This window comes from Myxocyprinus asiaticus, chromosome 30 (assembly GCF_019703515.2).
Source record: "Myxocyprinus asiaticus isolate MX2 ecotype Aquarium Trade chromosome 30, UBuf_Myxa_2, whole genome shotgun sequence".
Taxonomy (NCBI): domain Eukaryota; kingdom Metazoa; phylum Chordata; class Actinopteri; order Cypriniformes; family Catostomidae; genus Myxocyprinus; species Myxocyprinus asiaticus.
In genome coordinates this window covers 25,876,951-25,898,051 of record NC_059373.1, presented here as the reverse complement: position 1 = coordinate 25,898,051, position 21,101 = coordinate 25,876,951, and the positions used below count along the sequence as shown (strand labels likewise).

General features: G+C 36.7%; 4 protein-coding genes across 7 annotated transcripts; 2 read left to right on the top strand and 2 right to left on the bottom strand.

Annotated features, from left to right (window-relative positions):
* Positions 1–2,397: 2,397 nt before the first annotated feature.
* Positions 2,398–6,018, bottom strand: LOC127420824 (forkhead box protein H1-like). The gene is made up of 4 exons (XM_051663380.1): positions 5,875–6,018; positions 3,238–3,415; positions 3,050–3,145; positions 2,398–2,915 (listed from the first exon to the last, which is right to left on the bottom strand). Exons 2-4 carry the CDS (start codon positions 3,388–3,390, stop codon positions 2,448–2,450), a joined length of 717 nt encoding a protein of 238 aa, XP_051519340.1. The 5' UTR covers positions 3,391–3,415; positions 5,875–6,018; the 3' UTR covers positions 2,398–2,447.
* Positions 6,019–9,033: 3,015 nt separating this feature from the next.
* On the top strand, positions 9,034–9,583 carry LOC127421031 (protein N-terminal glutamine amidohydrolase-like; the record flags this gene model as incomplete). Its single annotated transcript, XM_051663746.1, has 2 exons — positions 9,034–9,309; positions 9,400–9,583. Coding segments are annotated over 2 exons (378 nt in total), but the record flags the coding sequence as incomplete, so codon positions are not given.
* Positions 9,584–9,726: 143 nt separating this feature from the next.
* LOC127420825 (proteasome subunit alpha type-2-like) lies at positions 9,727–13,601 on the bottom strand. The gene is made up of 8 exons (XM_051663381.1): positions 13,524–13,601; positions 12,465–12,541; positions 12,220–12,352; positions 11,117–11,239; positions 10,940–11,021; positions 10,746–10,819; positions 10,055–10,112; positions 9,727–9,959 (listed from the first exon to the last, which is right to left on the bottom strand). The coding sequence occupies exons 1-8, from the start codon at positions 13,562–13,564 to the stop codon at positions 9,843–9,845; spliced, it is 705 nt and encodes a 234-aa protein (XP_051519341.1). The 5' UTR covers positions 13,565–13,601; the 3' UTR covers positions 9,727–9,842.
* A 274-nt stretch (positions 13,602–13,875) lies between these two features.
* On the top strand, positions 13,876–21,024 carry LOC127420833 (zinc finger protein 706). 4 transcript variants are annotated; one of them, XM_051663394.1, is made up of 5 exons: positions 13,954–14,010; positions 14,372–14,420; positions 14,510–14,655; positions 20,226–20,356; positions 20,496–21,024. In XM_051663394.1, the coding sequence occupies exons 3-4, from the start codon at positions 14,521–14,523 to the stop codon at positions 20,319–20,321; spliced, it is 231 nt and encodes a 76-aa protein (XP_051519354.1). In that variant the 5' UTR covers positions 13,954–14,010; positions 14,372–14,420; positions 14,510–14,520; the 3' UTR covers positions 20,322–20,356; positions 20,496–21,024. The 4 variants fall into 4 exon arrangements, with proteins under 4 accessions (XP_051519353.1, XP_051519354.1, XP_051519355.1 ...); XM_051663395.1 differs by having other exon boundaries at positions 13,983–14,010; positions 14,399–14,420; XM_051663393.1 differs by lacking the exon at positions 14,372–14,420 and having other exon boundaries at positions 13,876–14,010.
* Positions 21,025–21,101: the final 77 nt, after the last annotated feature.

Here is a 21,101-nt window from a genome sequence, read left to right as displayed (position 1 = left end):
GAGAAAGTGTATATAGATGTAACTGATTACTATTTAAAATGTACACACTTTTAAATAAACTTTCAGCAATTTTTTTTTTTGCAAACGCTCAGTTCACTGAAATAATATTCCTTTTAGGTCTTCAATTAATAAGCTCATAAAATGTACAATAATTACACAATAATTTTTTTAATTTTTTAATTTATTTATTTATTTATTTTATAGTTTTGGTTAACTAAAGAAATACTGAATTTAACATTTAGTTTAATTTGTTTTAAATTATTAGAGAATTTGTATCACTACCCCTAAAATGCAAATGTAGATCCTAACCCATATGTGTTTTCTGTGGTGTTCAGTGCATTTAACACTGGTATTATTTTTTGTAAAACATTGATTTTTTTCAGTTTCTATGTATTATGCAATTAAATATATGTTAAATACCACGTTTACGTTTATATTCACAGTATGTGTAGGATACAAGTAGAAAATTGTCATTCAGCCAGTGCTTTTATCCAAAATGCTTGACCTTAAACCCATTGCAGAGACAGTCCTCATTGAACAACATGAGGTTAGATGCCTAGTTCACAGAGCACAATTGTATCCAGTAGCGGTTTTAACAAAACACGCAATTGCGTGGGCCCCCGGACATAGGTTAAGCTCCGCAAAAACCGCTTGAGGGGGTAACATGTCACATGTTGTTCTATTGTCACGCGCGAATACGCTGTTGTCATACTCTCAGAGCAGTTCATGTTAGAAGTCCACCGGACTTTTAGTTCGGGTTTGCAATTTATGAAAAACATACACCGGCCTTCCGAACTTGTTTTCGCGCACGCGCACTCACTCACAGATCCGTGCGAAAGGATGAGTTACCGAATGTGTTTTTTGCCTGCGTCTGCTCTTTTGCCATTGTTTTCCTGTGTAAATACGCGCTGGACGGACGTCCATACATGCTGCACCGCGTCTAGCTGTTTCCTCAGCGTCTCACTGGACCGGCACGTTTTTAGACACTGTGTCAAAAGTGAAAAAGAACTTCAGGTCTCAGAAACGCTGTTTCACTCAAAAATGTTCTGTTTCAGTCATTGAACTGTGTCTAGATTGTTTTTAACACATGTGTCAAATATTTAACGTTCTGAACAAGTTCAGGTTGCAAAGAGGTGACAGTTACAATGTTTAACTTCATTCCAGATTGTTCTGCACACATCAAAGTTTCAGCGCTTTCAGCAATGTTTTTACCCCTTCTGCTCTAGTGTGCTGAGGGGCTGCCAGGCCTTATGTGTTTACTGTTACAATACTGTAAGTAGTGTTGCCAACGATGCTAACATAAAATACAACCTTTTGCAACATGGTGAACAATACACTGCAGTGTAAGAATATAAGCTCCTGGTGAAATTAAAACATTACTATTGTATACAGCAAATCCTCAATAATACTGTATCAAATTATGACAAACTGGACAATAATTGCAATAATTGTTGCCTTATAATAAAAACTGAATTACAAAATGTTAGCGAGTGTAGTATTTTGCACACCCTGTTCATAAGTGTTTTGTAAAAATATATGTAGGTAAATGTTTTATCACTGTATTGTGGAAAACTGGAAAACATGCATTAATTAACTTTAACTAGATTATGTTTCAGTAAACATTTTGAATGTACTTGGCTTCAACGGCTGAATTTAAAATCAATTTAAGCAAATATTTTCAAAATGGGGCCCCAGGTTGATCAGGGCCTCAGAAATCATAAACCCACCCCTGCCTGTACCTCTTCTTAGTGTATTTGAACCTGCAACTTTTCTTTTTTCAGTTTGCCTCACCACTCCAAACAGCAAGGAACTTGGCAATATGGAGTAAATAAGGTTATCATTTCCACAAAATTTTCACTTTTTTGTAAAAAAAAAAAAAAAAAAATGATCCATTGTACTTTACCTGTTTGTGTAGGTAAAAGTTGAGACATTTACCACCAAACATAAGAATTGTCCATATTTCTGATATACAAGCTTTTACACTGCCACCCAAACTTCTGCTTTCAATGTGTCTGAAACTCATCACCATGGAGTAAAATGTATATCAACCATTTAAAAATTACTTATAATGATCATGGGGGGGAGTTTAGAATAAGCATCTAGATTTCAGCCGGGTCTTTTTTTGACCCACAGATGCATTGAATGGGGGGGGTTAACATGTGTCCTAGGGATGAACACCTTTTATATGGGCCAATTAGAATGACCAGTTAGGACAAGTGAAGGTCTTGTAAATCTGTTATCCATTAACTCAAACAAACAGATCATAGACATGGAAAAAGGCTTTTTATTTGAAATGAACAATTAGATTATAGCCTTAACCTACAGAAGAAATAGCCTACTTTAAAAGTGCAACTTTATCATATGTACAAAAGACTATTCTGACCATTTACCATCTCACAGAGGCATACATTAAAGGGGAGCTGCAGAAGTTATTGAGAACACGGTGATCATACGAAATCTGCAAAGGAGACAGTCCGAACTGTGGGCCTGCAGACAGATGCAAACTCTGCTGGATAGAATTCAGATCCCATTGTTGAATTAGGGTAATAACACCCTGTTGTGTCATAGTCATAGCAGTTCTTTCTCTTCATTGCTGCACATCGAGTGTCTTTATAGTGTGAATATTCCTCCAATTCAATCACTTTGTGGTCGCTCTTTAATAAAGATTCAATTGAAAATGGGCCTGTAAATTTGGCTTCACTTTTGTTTTCTGGGACACTGCAGGCAGGCAAAAGATGTTTAGGAGCACTACAGTTCTCTCCACATTCATCCCTCTGCGGTGCCTGAAGAGACAACCCTGGAAACTTGTCGATTATGTGTTTGAAATGTCGGCGGAGCATTTTTGGAGTAATGCCACTCTCATCCACTTTCCAGTAGTTCTTCTTGGGATTTGGGTATTCCGGATTGACTGGCACCTGTTTAAGAAAAAAAAATAATATGCAATAGAAATGCATTGTAATTCATATAGCTTTGTGTAATCATAAATAAATCTTGACCCAAACCCCCCCCCCCCCACACACAGATAAGTGACCCATTTTAATAGAAGTACCTTTACAAAACAACTGTTTGATGACAGACAGACTCTGATGTTGTTCTCAGCACCCTTTCTGTTTCCAAATACAAATGGTTCCAGCGTCTTCATTATCTGTCCAAATAAGAAGAAATAATATGTGATGAATACATAAGACTTAAAATCTTACATTTAGCAGATTTATGCCTATTGGTTGGTTGTGTTACCTCTTTGAATGTCAGCATCTTGCCCTGTGAATCTTGAATTGCCGATGCAATGAGCCCAATGTATGATCCTGTGATGTATTTTTTGTATCTCCTTTTTTTAACACAAGGCTGTGTCTGCTGATTGCTGAATTCTCCTTTCATTCTATTAGCCATGATCAGTTCTTGGCCCAGACTCAGACTAAAAATTAAGAAGATCAGACTCACTTTATATCCAGACTGTAATGAGCCTAAAGGTGTGCATGCCATTGGTATGTATTATGTGCTTTTCATAAGAAAAAATAGGTGTTAATGGTGGGAGTGGTTTCTTATTAGGCTACCTCTCAATCCAAATGGCAATTGGTTGCTACAAAAATCAGGTTAATTGTTGATTTACTTCTTATTTTAGAAATAACAATCTAAAAACATTGGTAAATTAGGCCTCTTGTTTAATTTTAAGCTATTTTATGTTCATTTTGGACAGGTTAAAGCAACACAAACCTGAAATTAAGTTGGTAGACTGATAGAATGGAGCATTATGAAAACACTAGCATATCCATTTAAAATATGTAGCTATATGTTTTGTTACTTCATTATTATAATTACGAGTAGGAAATGTAATATATATTACATTTTTATATATTATGAGCAGGCATTATTACTTATAGGCTACTAGAAGCATTAAAGAAGCATGACCATGTGTGTCTGATAAGTAGGCTTTCAATATTTCATTAACAACTGGAAACGGTGGCAGTTGTGCCAAAATTTGTCATGATTATTTATTTATTTGCATTTTATTTTTATATGCATTTAGCCTAGCCTATATTTATTGAGGGAGTTAATCGACCTTTGTTTCGCTCCGAGTTTTTAACAGTGCAACAGACTCATTTTCCATATGTTTAGGTCAGCAGAATCGTTCAACAATTAAAGTGATTGCACATTACATTTACAATTGACTTGAAGATTGAATGATCAGTTGTCACGTAATTGACACATCGGAGACAATGGACGAACAGGTGCTGCCAATTATGTAACAGAGTTTAAAATCGGGAACTTTGTGATAGTAACGGATGGGACATCAGTGCACACTGAAGAGTTGGTTGCCATTCAACGGTCGAGGAAGTGGTGCCGGATAATTTTGTTATATGGCTGCACTCAATAGCGCCACTCTTAAGCCTTCAAACATGTATGATATCTTGACAGAAGTATTGGTCCGTTTATATAGATTAAGGCAGATTGGAATCTCCGTACATTTTACATGGGTAGGCTTCCAACACGGGGGTGCAAGGAAACACAAAAGCAGATAAAATGGCTGAGGAAGCACTTAAATTAGATAAGATTAACAGTAAATTTCAGCAGGGCGGAAGGGAAATATTTGATTTTAGAAGCTTGCTATTACGAATGGCGGAAGTACTAAGATACATGGACATTTCTGACATCAAATACAAAGCAATGTAAGGCAAGGTCAAATTACTCCATAACTTAAACCGAGAGGAACATGTCATGCTCACATGCTTAAGAATGGCTCATACTAATGTGATGCATTATAGGAAATGGAATCTAACTCGGCATGATTTAATCAAATGTCTGGCATATGAAAAGGAAAGAGTTGAACTTGTAAGAGATCTACAAGATTCCGAAAGTTGTACAGAATATATGCATTATTTTAAATATTAAATCATGAACTGGTGAAATAGTAAATGCAACCTTTAGAAATAAAGGTCTTAAACATAGAATATGGGAAATCATCCTTTTATTCCTAGACTTCTTCCTCGTCACACTCCAGCTCAGTTTAGTTGGTTTGCAGCCCGCCAGTAAACCCACTGAAGATGATTGAGGTCGTGTCTAGAAGGGATCCCTCTTTCGTCAACTTCTCGCACATGCGCAGTCTGTAATGATGCTTTCGCCTGCGCTTGTCCCGCTCGCAAATCAAAAACGGTATAAAGTTAAAGATCAGTTAAAGATGGTTAGAAAAATAACAAGGGCATGCTCAGGAACTGCTTTTAATATTAAACAACATAAACTGACGTACTTCACTGATTTACAATATCTCATGACACACAGTTGCACACATAGAGGTGAAGTTATCAAATGTATTATGTTAAACATTTATTTTAGAGCTTGCGTTGGTCATCAAGAATGACTATTTATCAATACAGACTATTTAAAATAATATTTTACTAGCGCTCCTCGTTGCTATGCGACTTCAAATTAACTCCGTATAAGAATCTCGCGAGATTGACGAAAGAGGGATCCCTTCTAGACACGACCGAAGATTGACACATCGGAACGATAAATTAGCCAAAGTTACATACGGACACATGAACTGAGAATGAAGAAAGTGCTCCGTCTAAATATACAGTTATCACCCTGTCTAGAAACGAGTGTGTGTACACCAGTTTTTACTGGTAAGTGAGGATATTATTATGGCTATTATGAGGAATATATTTAGGCTACATTTATATTTTATATGACATTATGAAGGCATATATAAGGGTTCACACTTTTTTAGATGTAATTTTCGACAAATAAAACATGCTTTGAAAACAAACATCAGAGGTTATAGTTTAAAGCCTACATAATTTGAAGAATCTGAAGTATTACTGAATTGTAAAGGGATAGTTCACCCAAAAAATAAAAATTCTCTCATCATTTACTCACCCTCATGCCATCCCAGATATGTATGACTTTCTTCTGCAGAACACAAATGAATATTTTAGAAGAATATCTTAGCTTTGTAGGTATACAATGCAAGTGAATGGTGACCAGACCTTTTGTAGCTTCAAAAATCACATAAAGGAAACATAGAAGTAATCCATGTGATTCCAGTGGTTAAATCCATATCTTCAGAAGAGTTATGATAGCTGTGGGTTAGAAACAGATTAATATTTAAGTCCTCTTTTACTATAAATCTATAATTTTTTATTTTTTATTTTTTTTGGCGATTCACAATCTTTGTGCATATCACCACCTACTGGTTGGGGCTGGTCAAAGGTGGAGAATGGAGATTGATAGTAAAAAAGGACTTAAATATTGATTCGTTTCTCACCCACACCTGTATTCAAAGGAGGCCTTTCAGTCTGATGAGTATTTGAAACCCGCTTATTGGAGGTAAGTTCATAACAATCTAATCTAAACTGCATGTCATTAAAATGTCTGTCATAAATCTATACAATGCCACATGTATCTCAGTGGTTGGATGATACATGTGGTGGACTTTTGAAATGAGGTGGCAGAGTGCTATCTCAGATTTTTTTTTTTCAGAAATCTGGTGTAAATTCCTATTTCAGTTCCAAATGACATTTAAATAGTTTCAGGTTAAACCCATACAAATCTGAAATCTGATTTATCAAAACATATAATATGAAAAAGTAGGCCTGCATAAAAATATATAAAGTCACATATTTTACTATATTAAAAATTAAAATACTAAAAATGGCTTTTGTTCTATATGTAACATATAAAGTATTTTCCTTAAATAGGGTTATCAAATTTTATAGGCTTTGTACATAGTCTATGACCAAAAAATGAATATACAGGTGCATATCAATAAATTAGAATGTCGTGGAAAAGTTCATTTATTTCAGTAATTCAACTCAAATTGTGAAACTCGTGTATTAAATAAATTCAATGCACACAGACTGAAGTAGTTTAAGTCTTTGGTTCTTTTAATTGTGATGATTTTGGCTCACATTTAACAAAAACCCACCAATTCACTATCTCAAAAAATTAGAATATGGTGACATGCCAATCAGCTAATCAACTCAAAACACCTGCAAAGGTTTCCTGAGCCTTCAAAATGGTCTCTCAGTTTGGTTCACTAGGCTACACAATCATGGGGAAGACTGCTGATCTGACAGTTGTCCAGAAGACAATCATTGACACCCTTCACAAGGAGGGTAAGCCACAAACATTCATTGCCAAAGAAGCTGGCTGTTCACAGAGTGCTGTATCCAAGCATGTTAACAGAAAGTTGAGTGGAAGGAAAAAGTGTGGAAGAAAAAGATGCACAACCAACCGAGAGAACCGCAGCCTTATGAGGATTGTCAAGCAAAATCGATTCAAGAATTTGGGTGAACTTCACAAGGAATGGACTGAGGCTGGGGTCAAGGCATCAAGAGCCACCACACACAGACGTGTCAAGGAATTTGGCTACAGTTGTCGTATTCCTCTTGTTAAGCCACTCCTGAACCACAGACGACGTCAGAGGCGTCGTACCTGGGCTAAGGAGAAGAACTGGACTGTTGCCCAGTGGTCCAAAGTCCTCTTTTCAGATGAGAGCAAGTTTTGTATTTCATTTGGAAACCAAGGTCCTAGAGTCTGGAGGAAGGGTGGAGAAGCTCATAGCCCAAGTTGCTTGAAGTCCAGTGTTAAGTTTCCACAGTCTGTGATGATTTGGGGTGCAGTGTCATCTGCTGGTGTTGGTCCATTGTGTTTTTTGAAAACCAAAGTCACTGCACCCGTTTACCAAGACATTTTGGAGCACTTCATGCTTCCTTCTGCTGACCAGCTTTTTAAAGATGCTGATTTCATTTTCCAGCAGGATTTGGCACCTGCCCACACTGCCAAAAGCACCAAAAGTTGGTTAAATGACCATGGTGTTGGTGTGCTTGACTGGCCAGCAAACTCACCAGACCTGAACCCCATAGAGAATCTATGGGGTATTGTCAAGAGGAAAATGAGAAACAAGAGACCAAAAAATGCAGATGAGCTGAAGGCGACTGTCAAAGAAACCTGGGCTTCCATATCACCTCCATGCCACGCCAAATTGAGGCAGTAATTAAAGCAAAAGGAGCCCCTACCAAGTATTGAGTACATATACAGTAAATGAACATACTTTCCAGAAGGCCAACAATTCGCTAAAAATGTTTTTTTTATTGGTCTTATGATGTATTCTAATTTTTTGAGATAGTGAATTGGTGGGTTTTTGTTAAATGTGAGCCAAAATCATCACAATTAAAAGAACCAAAGACTTAAACTACTTCAGTCTGTGTGCATTGAATTTATTTAATACACGAGTTTCACAATTTGAGTTGAATTACTGAAATAAATGAACTTTTCCACGACATTCTAATTTATTGAGATGCACCTGTATATGTTAGTTGCCATATATCAGATTTCTGTATGGGAAGGCATATGAAATACCTTTGAACCTAGACTGTAAATAAGCATAAAAAAAAATACTTTTGTAAGTTGATATTAACACTATTTATTAAATCAAGTCAAATCAAAGACTCAAGTGTATGCATTGCTTTATAATATTTTTTTCATTGGCTCAAAAACAATACCTACAAAAAACAGCAACAAATTAACTCAATATTTAATGTTCACCTATTATTTTTATAGTCATCTTAATTTTGGATCATCCGTCATCTACTCCTTGGTAAACACAGGGTTTGTGATGGCACATATCTGTACCTTTAAGAGCGAGTGCTCACTAAAAAGGGTTACTCGCATACCAGTTCAGATTTCAAGTCATTTCAAGTTCATTTTGATGGATGTGACCAAAAGCGTGGTTGTGTGTGTCAGTTGTTTTCTGTGCAAATAGTTTCTGCACTTCCATTAGTTCGTCCCATTCATAGTGATCTGCAGCGACCTGCAGTGAGGACGAGGGCACTAGAGGCCGCCACCAGGGCCGTAGCTAGTGGGGTGAAATATGATAATGTTTCTAGGGACCCACAGGTCCAGGGGGGGCCCCACAACAAATTCTAAACTGTATTTTTGTAATATAAAAGGGCCCTGAGCAATATACAGTCAGGGGGCCTAGAATACCTTGCTACAGCCCTGGCCGGAACTTTCACATTGATTGATTGACAATATATTGAACGAATCAGCGCTAATCGGAGCCAATGTCTCCCTTCATTTTATGTAGTTTCTTTTGCTCACCTGAATTTGAGGAGACATTGCCTCCGTTGCCTACTCGGACAAATCGCTACTGGTACCAAGTATGCTTATCTGCGGTGTTTTAGAAAACTTTGTGTCATACCAGCAGACGTGCACCTAAAGAGGTTTGCTTCAGATCGGTCACATATGAAGGATTGTGATGGGAACTGGCGTATGCCACCTCCAACATATCCTTGCATAGAAACATCAGATATTTTTCAGTTTTATGATTCACCTGCATTTAAATATCACAAATTGATTTCTTCATGCTGTGACATGGTTTAATGTGCCATTTTCACAGAATCTAAAATGAATCTGGATGACTTCATCTGCATGGATGCCAGAATAGGATATGGAGAAGTTTATGAACTTTTAGACTTTGTTCAACACTTTGGAGTGAAGTAAATGGGGTTTTGTTTTATGCAAGATCCTAGTAAGCCAATAACATTGTGTACATCATAAAAGTGCTGTTGTTCAGGTTGAAGATCCCTTTAGTGTGGATAGTACTCTAAGAAGGCAGGCACCGTTCACTCAGTTGCTTATTTCAAAGTCAGTACTTTACAGACCTACTCTTAATTACAGTATGGTAGAAAACTTCAGAAAGGGCAGTCATATTGAAACAAACAGGACTGATAATATGCATTCTTTTATAAAGAAATCAGTTACACAGATGTACAAAAAAAATGCAGCATTTAAACAACCAAATCGAATTGACAAACTATGTAAGCAGTTGTAGTGGTACAGGTTTATGCAATTGCTGCCAGGTAATCCTTCACCTCAGCAGGTGAGAGTCTGCGAAATCCTGCTTCATTACAGATGCCCACCTCTATGTTGTCCTCAGTCATCTGACCTTCGAAACTTTCCTGTACGATCACAATAAACAAAGAATTCAGCTCCTCGTTTTGTTGTTTTAGCAAACCGGTATGAAAGGTTAACAGTCAATAGAGATGAAACTCACCTTTAAAGTTAAGATGGCAGTGTGTATAGCATCTTCAAGTTCCAGATCTTCATTATATCTGTAATGAAAAAGTAAAACTTTTGCAAAAGCACAAAAAAAAAAAGGCCACTTTCTACACTAAACAACTTTAAAGGAATATTTTGTGTGCAATACAAGTTAAGCTCAGTCAACAGCATTTGTAGCATAATGATTACCACAAAAAAAATAAAATAAAATAAAAACCAAAAATCAGATACAGTGAGGCACTTACAATAGAAGTCAAAGGGGCCAATTTTTGGAGGGTTTAAAAGGCAGAAATGTGAAGCTTAAATTTTTAAAAAAGCACTTTAATTCTTCTGTTAAAACTCATGTATTATTTGAGCTATAAAGTTGTTTTCATCTTAGGGTTTGTGTTATCACATTGTCATGGCAACTAAGTTATTTTATTTTTCACACTAAAATTATGTTAACATGCATATTGGTGTATTTAACGTTTATGTATTGGTCCCATTCACTTCCATGGTAAGTGCCTAACTGTAACCTTGAGATTTGCATTTTTTTAAAGAAAGTAGGGGCAAATCGAAATTACTTTATGGTAATCAAAATTATGCAACAAATGCTGTCAATTGAGCTTACAATGCAAGTTACTGAACCCAGAACATTCCTTTAATTCAACCAGCATCTGACCATGTTAATTTTACTATTTTGATACCTTTTCTCAAGGAAAGTTTTTCCATTGACATAGTTCTTTCCCATTGCTGTGGCTTTCCAGGCAAAGTATGCTCCCTGTGGGATACAGTAATTAAGAGGTGAGTTTATATAAGACATTGGTTGCATGTTTACAATGAGAAAAAAAATATTATAATAAACGATAATGAAAAGGTTTTGATAATTTCTTTTTTTTACCGATGGGTCTGACTGAAATAAGTATGGTCGGTCCTCGTCCCAACCAGCAATCAGAAGAGAGACTCCAAAGGGCCGCACACCTCTAAAAAAACATGGCATTTAAATGACTACAAGAGCTCTTATTCAAATCCTGAATAATATAAGAATTTCAGGTATTTGGCTAATAAGTAAACATACCCTGACTGTGTGTATTCTTGCATAACAGAAGCCACTCTCTGTACCAGCTGGCCTGTGGGGATTGGCTCTTGGTATACCAGGTAATACTGCTGGGCCAGCTTCCTTGCTCTTCTGACCAGCACCCTGTCAAGACGGCATTCCCATATTCATTCCTTACAGGCCATGTAGATGATGGCATTTGAAATCAGCTTCAGTTAAGGGATAGTTCACCCAAAGATGAAAATTACCTCATTATTTACTCCCCCCGCATGCCATCCTATACACATACGGCTTTCTTTCTTCAGCTGAACAAATATAAAGTTTTTTAGAAGAATATCTCAGCTCTGTACGTCCATACAATGCAAGTCAACGGTCCACAACTTTGAAGCTCAAAATCCACATAAAGGAAGCATAAAAGTAATTCATATGACTCCAGTTGTTAAATCCATGTTTTCTGAAGTGATGTGATAGGTGTGGGTGGGAAACAGATACATTAAGTCCTTCTTTACTATAAGTCTGCACTTTCAAACAAACCTCCAACGCACATTCACAAGTCATTTTTTGGCGATTCACATTCTTTGTGCATATCGCCACCTACTGGGCCATTGTGCAAATATGATTTATTTATTTTTCCTTTGCTTTATCACTTATTTCATTCTCCTCCCTGCCCAGTAGGTGCCGATATGCATGAAGAATGCAAATCAATACAAAACAGAAGAACTCCATCCTCTCGTGAACATGCATAGGAGTGCTGTTTGAAAGTGAAGATTTAAAGAAAAAGGACTTAAATATTGATTGGTTTCTTGCCCACACTTATTGTATCGCTTCTGAAAATATAGATTTGACCACTGCAGTTGTATGGATTAATTTTATGCTGCATTTATGTGCTTTTTTGAGCTTCAAAGTTTTGGTCACTGTTCCCTTGCATTGTATGGACCTACAGAGCTGAATTCTTAAAATCTTTGGTGTTCTGCAGAGGAAAGAAAGTCATACACATCTGGGATGACATGAAGAAGAGTAAATGAGAATATTCTTTTAAGACCACAACAAACATTATCATGTCGTTGGATAATTCAGCCTACAGATCTAAAATGTATTGATGTATTACAAATAGTACTTAATACCTGTAGTCAGGACCCATTCCACTGTACACGATGCCTATGTGTTTGGTTATTGGTTCAACTTTGTGTACGCTCTGTTCATCATAAAGTATGGACTTCTGTTTCTTCTCAGTCGCCAGCACTACTCCATTTGATGCTGCATAAAAATAAATAGCAAATTACTTTGACATATGGTTAGCCTGTTTGCAGAATGCAGAGGAGAAAGCATATCAAGGGAGAGAAACATTTTTTCTATTAAGTAAATACACCTTTGATTCCTACAGATGGAGCACCAGCTGCAACAGCGGCCAAGGCATATTCAATCTGAACCAGCTTGCCAGAGGGGCTGTGTTGATGAAAAAAAAGAGTGAGATTAGCTTAATTTCTGAATGAAAAAGGGCAGCATAATTAACTGAATAAATATTCGAGACTCGAGATAACTATTACGGCAGCCACAATTAACTACTCGTAAACTAAAAGTGTCAATTATTGCAGTCCGTATTGATCCACCCAAAATAAGTATTATTAATGTAAATGCAATTAATCAAAACTAATGAATGCTACATTTATAAAGCGCTTTACATAGTATAGGGGGAATCTCCTCAACCACCACCAGTGTGCAGCATCCACCTGGGGGGTGGGGATTTGCCCACCCTACTCTTTAAAAAAAATCCCAGGACACTTCTCCTAATGACACAGATTCAGGACCTCAGTTTAACATCTCATCCGTAGGACGGTGCCTTTTTTACATTTATAGTGTCTCTGTCACTATACTGAGGCATTAGGACCCACACAGACTGCAGGGTAAGCACCCCCTGCTGGCCTCACTATCACCTCTTCCAGCAGCAACCTTAGTTTTCCCCAGGAGGTCTCTCATCCAGGTACTGACCAGGCTCAACTCTGCTTAACTTTAGTGGGCAACCGTTCTTAAGCTACAGGGTGATATGACTTCTGGTAATATAATCGCAATTAAATGACAATATCAAGGGAAAAGTTGTCAGTTATGATTTCTGTTATCAGATCTGTATGGGCAAATGGCATATCACGGTCAAACACAGATTTGTTGCTTTGATTACCTAAAATGAAAACCTTCATGTGTTCATTCTGAACTCAATTATTTTAATATTTATTTTTCTCCCAAATTCACGTGGGGTTGGCATGAAGTTTCATACTACCACCGTGACGGTGCATCTCCAATGCGACTCAAAATTACGTACAAGTAATAGACATTTTGGGTAAAACACAACTATTTAATTGAAGATATGCTAAATAGATGTACACTGCAATCTCTTTAAAGTCACATATCGATCAATAAATGACAAAATTACCTAAATGTTGTAAGGGAGAAACTGTATCCTCGTTCTGCCATTTTTGTTTTCTGCTCCGGAAATACGCTAAAACAACTTCCGTGAGATGCTGTGAATAAACATGTCAAAATAAAAGTCCTTTCGCGCACTGAGAACAATCGCAAACAAACAGATAAATAAGATACATTTTCTCGACACTTGGCATTTTCTTGACACTTATTGTGTCTTGAAAAGACCCAATAATTGAGAGGGTTCAAGTTAAGTTGTTGTCGTTCAACATTTTTTAATTTTAAAGCACAGAAAAAATATTACAGTCAAAGAGCAAAAGCACATATGAGGAAGCGTAAGGAATCGTTCTCGAGCTATACAAAGTGTGACTTCATCCTTAAAGGTTTTCAATCTGACATAAGATGAATTGTGTTAAACCTTTATTATGTAAATGTTTGTGGCGGAAGCTGTTGAATTGCGTCAGTTAGAGCTCCGCTTCCTAGCGTGTCTCAACGCAGAGGTATTGTCTCTAAATATCAATTAATCTGACATATTTCACCGTATAATTTTTTTCTTTTGTCTATTTTAATTAAATTTTGGCCAACAGTGATGTTATTTTGAGTCAGGTCATTTAGCACATCGTAATTACTGGGTTTAGAGAGAGGTTTGAAGAAGGCGTTATGTCGCCGGATGAGGAAGAAAAATCATTTTTCGTCTACCAAACTCAGTAGTCACTATTTTATACATGTGTGAACACATTTTTTACATTTATACTTGATGTGTATAGCTAAAGACGGTTACCAGCGTGATTACAGATGTCTGACGGCTGCTGACTGCATGATGGATAGTTTTGATCATTTTCTTGTGAACTCATTCTTTAGTGTCCCATATTAATCACTGGTTCGAAGAAGTATTGTTTTTAGGCATCTTGTAAGTATGTTGCAATTCAAATATACTTGTCTGCTTGTCAGACATTGTAGGTGAGTAACTGAATGTGTCTCCTGCATGTTGTTGTTTAGAAAAGGCCATCATGGCTCGTGGGCAGCAGAAGATTCAGTCTCAACAGAAGAACGCCAAGAAAGCAGCTGAGAAGAAGAAAACTCAAGGAGCAGATCAGAAGACTGCAGCCAAAGCAGCTCTGGTGCACACATGTCCTGTATGCAGGGTGAGACTGTCATGTTACCTCTCTCTAGTTTAGGCTTGAATATAAGAAGAAAAATACATACATTGGTGGCCAAAAGTTTGGAATAATGTACAGATTTTGCTGTTTCGGAAGGAAATTGGTACTTTAATTCACCAAAGTGGCATTCAACTGATCACAAAGTATAGTCAGGACATTACTGATGTAAAAAACAGCACCATCACTATTTGAAAAAAATTATTTTTGATAAAATCTAGACAGGTCCCATTTCCAGCAGCCATCACTTCAATACCTCATCCTTGAGTAATCATGCTAAATTGCTAATTTGGTACTAGAAAATCACTTGCCATTATATCAAACACAGTTGAAAGCTATTTGGTTCGTTAAATGAAGCTTAACATTGTCTCTGTGTTTGTTTTTGAGTTGCCACAGTATGCAATAGACTGGCATGTCTTAAGGTCAATATTAGGTTAAAAATGGCAAAAAAGAAACAGTTTTCTCTAGAAACTCGTCAGTCAATCATTGTTTTGAGGAATGAAGGCTATATAATGCTTTCATACAAAGGTGTACACTACAGTTTTCAAAAACAAAGGACAACTGGCTCTAACAAGGACAGAAAGAGATGTGGAAGGCCAGATGTACAACTAAACAAGAGGATAAGTACATCAGAGACTCTAGTTTGAGAAACAGACGCCTCACATGTCCTCAGCTGACAGCTTCATTGAATTCTACCCGCTCAACACCAGTTTCATGTACAACAGTAAAGAGAAGATTCAGGGGTACAGGCCTTATGGGAAGAAATGCAAAGAAAAAGCCACTTTTGAAACAGAAATACAAAAAGAAAAGGTTAGAGTTGGCAAAGAAACACAGACATTGGACAACAGATAATTGGAAAAGAGTGTTATGGATCTTAACCCCATTGAGCTTTTGTGGGATCAGCTAGACTGTAAGGTGCGTGAGAAGTGCCCGATAAGACAGCCACATCTATGGCAAGTGCTACAGGAAGATTGGGGTGAAATGTCACCTGAGTATCTGGACAAACTGACAGCTAGAATGCCAAGGATCTGCAAAGCTAATCATTGCTGCACGTGGAGGATTTTTTGATGAGAACTCTTCGAAGTAGTTTAAGAAGTTCTGAACATTTTTTTCAAATTGTAATAGTAATTTTTCACGTTATTAATGTCCTGACTATACATTATGATCAGTTGAATGCCACTTTGGTGAATAAAAGTACCAATTCCTTTCCATAAGAGCAAAATCTGTACATTATTCCAAACTTTTGGCCGCCTGTGTGTGTGTGTGTGTGTGTGTGTGTGTGTGATTGCAATCAAAACTATTTAACCCCTATTTAATGTAGCTTTTCTAAATATAGAATGCTACAAAAATGTTACTCTAATGGTACTTATTTAATTCGGTGTTGTAAAGCAAATATCAGGGTTCCCACGTTTCCTGGAAAACCTGGAATTTTGCAATGCAGTTTTCCAGTCATGGAAAAGTTATGAAAAATGAGAAAAATACCAAAATGTCCTGGAAAATAATAACTTGTCCTGGAGAATATTTTAGTATAATAAAACACAAATTCACAAATTCTTCTAGTTTTGTCTCTGCCACCGGCAACGGTTGATTGTCATGAACAAAAACCTGTCACATACATTCTCTGCTCATCTGCTTCGATTAAGTAGTTTAACAGCACTACAAATCTGAATGTTTTTCCCTGTCATAAGTATAATGATGGGATGATGATACAGTGCAAAATATGATTTATTTCATTCCAACTTTGCTGTAATGTTACCTACAAAACATTTGAGTTGTAAAAAAAAATGACGTTGATCAGACCTTCAGAATTAATTTTGTGAATAAATATGGACAATCACTGATTTCAGTAAAGGAAAAAAGTCATTAGGTATAAAGCGTGAAATGTCATGGAATATAACATATTTGGGATGAAAGTGAATGTTTGAATGCACAGATATTTACATTAAAATCACGATATGTCCTAGTTTATTAAACCGCAATTTAATAAATATATAATCTTCATGTTCTGCATGCTTTAAAGTGAATTTGTGAAGCTGGCCACTCATACTCTGAAAACACCTCATCATGATCATCACGTGCGCTGTGTGTGTGTGTGTAGCTTTTTGGGGTTTAATAATCACATTTGGTCATGTAGCGAACTGTTTATCTGGAGGTGAGATACTTCTGTTAAAAACATAGAAATGTCAAAATAAAGCCTATATGTAAATGGCCACGTGAAATGGGGAAAAGACAACAATATATTCTGTATAGTAATGTAATATTTACTGTAATTTCTCAAGTGTTTCGAATTGTGCTGTGAGGAATTTGAAAAAAATAATCCAATGTTTTGTTGAAAAATTAAATGAATTGAAATCATTCTATTTATTTGATTAAAGTTGTAATACATTCAGACATCATTTTGATAATAAAATTTCATTAAACTCTCAAATATAAAATTCAGAAAAATAACCATCCAATAACCATAATATACATCATGACTGTTCTTGAGTTTTTGCTTTAATATTACACCCGTTGGGCACAGAATTTCCTGGAAAATTGTGCCTTGAAAAGAGTGGGAACCCTGAATGTTTTTTTTTTTCTATACAAATAAGGCAGAGAAAAAGGATCTCTCACAAAAGCTAAAAGAGGAAATTGTTTCGTGACACCAGAAAAGCAATGGCTACAAGAAGATTTCTAAGGCACTTCAATTTCCAAGAGAAAAAGTTGACAACACCAATCATAAGTTTAAAACTTAAGGTACAAAAACAAACCTTCCTGGGTGTGGAAGAAAGTAAAACTTCATCAAGGGGAAGGTCGACTTGAATATTCGATTAGGAATTTGGACAGGTCTGTGACAGGGTCAGAAATTAACTTCCATAGGGGGCAATATTTGGAATTAATTTCCCCTTGTAAGGGCAGTTTTTTTTATAACTTCATAAAATGAATCTGTGTCATTCTTTTGTGTAAAATACAGTTTAACCAATTAATTCAATTTAAATAATGAGATACTGTAGGCTGTTACCAATAAAATTAACATCAACTAACTTTTGTAGGGCTGGGTATTTGCATTGATTTCCCAATTTGATTTAAATTGGATTCTGATTGATTTTATTCAATATCAATTTATTTGGAAATATTTAAGTTACAGTGTCGACAAGCATGTTTCAATAATTACATATTGCCTGACCTCTAAACTGCATAATGTGCATAAATGTGACTGAAACTAAAATAAATGTTCTCATGTTTTTTTTTTAAAATAGTTTGGCTGCTAAGTTAACACAGCCTACAAAACTGATATAATGCAAAGTCACAGGTGATGACTGCTGCATTTTTCCAGATTTGAAATGAGGAGCTTATTAAACAAATCCGTTATCAAGTCCTTCATGCCAGTTGAATAACACAAGGCAAAAATAAACTTTTCACGCTGTTTAGTCTGAGATAGAATTTGCACAGTAAAAGTGGTTAATGTTTTGTGTATTATATTAAATAAAACTTTAGTTTTTTTTTAACATCTAGCTTAATTAGCTTATTATAATTTTTAATTTTTTTCCCCTTTTTCACCCAATTTGGAATGCCCAATTCCCAGTGTGGTTTTAAGTCCTCGTGGTCGCGTAGTGACGTGCGGGTGGCAGAGGACAAATCCCAGTTGCCTCCACGTCTAAGACCATCAACCTGCGCATCTTATCACGTGGCTTGTTGAGCGCGTTGCCACGGAAACATAGCGCGTGTGGAGGCTTCACGCCACTCACCACGGCATCCACGCTCAACTCGCCACACGCCCCACCAAGAACGAACCACGTTATAGCGACCATGAGGAGGTTACCCCATGTGACTCTACCCTCCCTAGCAACCGGGCCAATTTGGTTGCTTAGGAGACCTGGCTGGAGTCACTCAGCACGCCCTGGGATGCGAACTAGCGAACTCCAGGGGTGGTAGCCAGCGTCTTTACCACTGAGCTACCCAGGTCCCCGTGTATTAAGTAAATTGTAGAATTTGGTTACATTATATTTTGCCTTTTCTCAGACCTGATTCAATTACTAAATATATGACGTCCATCCCTCCCACACTTTTGAGGTGAGGAGGCTGCTTGACAAATAGCAGCACAAGTGAGATAGGCCGATGGTTTGGGAAGTATAGCACTGGGAGCGATGGTGTTTCTCACTAGAACACTGAACTGATGCGGAGTGTTAGAAGCGGAATACCCGTTTGTGTGGACTGATGGTCTGAGGATCAGCCATCAGCTCAGCAACGTGCATAATGGAGGGCACACTACAAATAATGTTCTGCTGAAATTAAAATGAAGTTTACGATGTATGTATTTGTAACTATATCACGTGTTATTAATAAAGAGAAAAAAGAACTCATTGCAGGGGCTTATTGAATTTTTATTTTGAATTTCGGGGGCATTTTTTGTCAATTGTGGTGATATTTTTACCCTGAGCCCCCTGTTAATTTCCAACCTTGGCCTGTGGAGTTCTGGGAGAAGGTTTTATGGAATTATGATACTAAACTGACACTGTTTTAGACCCATGGGTCAGCATTATGTCTGGAGTAAGAAAAGCAAGGCTTATGATAGGAACAACACCATCCACACATTCAAGCATGGAGGTGGGTCAGTGCTTTTATGGGGGGTGTTTTGCTGCTGTAGGAACTGGCAACCCTGACCGTGTGACTGGCACCATGGATTTTTTGGGGTATCAGGACATTTTGGCAAATAAATGACTTAAGTGTGTAAATTTATGCTTTGCGATCACTGGAGTTTCCAGAAAAGCAATGATGCCAAGGATACATTCAGGATGCATTGGTTCAGGGATGGGTCCTGGAATGTCTCTGATGGCCATCTCAGTCCCCGATTTAAAGTCCCATTAAACATCTTGGTGGGGTTTGAAAGAAGCAGTGGCAGCACAGAAACCAAAGAATGTCAGTGAGCTGAAAGCTTTTGCACATAAAAAAAAAAATGGGCTAAGATTTTAATAGAGAGGTGCCAGAAGCAAGTGAACACTTACCTGAAACATGCATTGGATGTTTTGAAGGGTAACCTATGCCTTATACTGACTTTGGGGGTTGAACAATTTTGACATGATAGTTATTAAGAGAACTTAATTTTCATTTGAATGAGTAAACAAGATTTATGTTCTCAATCACCCAAATTTGTATTCAGAAAACTTTACTGAGGTTTTAATTTTGATGACATCAGATTGTTTTGCAGGTCATGAGGGTTGAATAATTTTGATTGCAACTGTATACTGTACATGTATAAGAGGTGAATATATTAAATACATTTTTTAAAGCTAATTATTATTATTACACTGAGCAATTTCAATTGATAATATGAAGTCAATTTGTAAAATGGAATTACAAGCAGCTGTTATATTCAACAAAAACTTGTGGCTCATGTACATATGTTATCATTTTTGTGAGGGAAGGTACTGGGTTTGGAAACAATTTGTTAGATTTTTCCTCTACAAATATATAAAAGAGCACTAATGTAGCTACTTTACATTATCAAAGATTATCTACTTAATTTAGTTTGGAACAAAGTTGCAGCTTCATTTTTATTTTTTCAAATTCACATACAGACACAGATGCCAGACCCCAAGACGTTTAAACAGCATTTTGAAAGCAAACACCCAAAGTCTCCTATGCCTCCTGAGCTGATGGATGTGCAAGCTTAAAGGACTCAAGCAATAAACATGGACCTAAAACAGGGGTGAGTCTAATAGAACAATCAGTGTCCATGAAAGCTGTATTGTACATCAGAGTCAAGCCCAAAACTTACTGAACACAATACAACAAAGGATGTATATCTGTCTGTCAATGTCATTTTATGATAATGGTCCACTTTTCAGACCCTGTGGTAAGAGCCATGACTCAACTCGCTGTATTACACAAACATCGACCATGGCAGATGTGGACAGGATGACGAGATCTTAGAATGGACTCAAGCACACCAGCACTAATTTGGGTTTTTTATATTTTTATATGTGCATATTACCTCCATCTTTTCAAAGTAATAAAAAGTAACTATTTATTCACCACTAATGGCAAACCATCTGATCCTTCACCCTGTGGTTTTTGTCCTTGTGAGTTTGATTTTTAGAATATTATTAGGTGCTGTACACCATATTTTCTAAAAGATATCTGAAAATGCCTGTAAATGCCTTGATCTTTTAACTGTGAAACTATATTGAGAGATGCACCTGTGTGCATTATTAATAATAGTGACCAGGATTGGGATTGAATTGCATTGATTGCTTGAAATGATCACAAATGCGATTAGAAACGTACCTGTTAAAGTAGACGGAACAATATGATATTGAATCAGTGCCCATGCTTTTGTTACTTTTGTTTTCAATAAATGTATATGCATATAATCAATATCTGTATCATTATGACTCATAAGAACATCTAGAGAAATTGAACATTTGGATACTTAAAATTTCTAGCAAAAAATG

Excerpts from the sequence above, each read along its gene's own strand:
- LOC127420824 (XM_051663380.1), bottom strand. The coding sequence starts at position 3,390 with ATGGCTAATAGAATGAAAGGAGAATTCAGCAATCAGCAGACACAGCCT. Across the intron at positions 3,146-3,237 it reads AGATGCTGACATTCAAAGAG|ATAATGAAGACGCTGGAACC; the intron begins GTAACACAACCA and ends TTATTTGGACAG. Across the intron at positions 2,916-3,049 it reads CAAACAGTTGTTTTGTAAAG|GTGCCAGTCAATCCGGAATA; the intron begins GTACTTCTATTA and ends TTTCTTAAACAG.
- LOC127420825 (XM_051663381.1), bottom strand. The coding sequence starts at position 13,564 with ATGGCAGAACGAGGATACAGTTTCTCCCTTACAACATTTAG. Across the intron at positions 10,820-10,939 it reads TATTTCAGTCAGACCCATCG|GGAGCATACTTTGCCTGGAA; the intron begins GTAAAAAAAAGA and ends TGTATCCCACAG. Across the intron at positions 9,960-10,054 it reads CTGCCATCTTAACTTTAAAG|GAAAGTTTCGAAGGTCAGAT; the intron begins GTGAGTTTCATC and ends GTGATCGTACAG.
- LOC127420833 (XM_051663393.1), top strand. The coding sequence starts at position 14,521 with ATGGCTCGTGGGCAGCAGAAGATTCAGTCTCAACAGAAGAACGCCAAG. Across the intron at positions 14,656-20,225 it reads ACACATGTCCTGTATGCAGG|ACACAGATGCCAGACCCCAA; the intron begins GTGAGACTGTCA and ends ATTCACATACAG.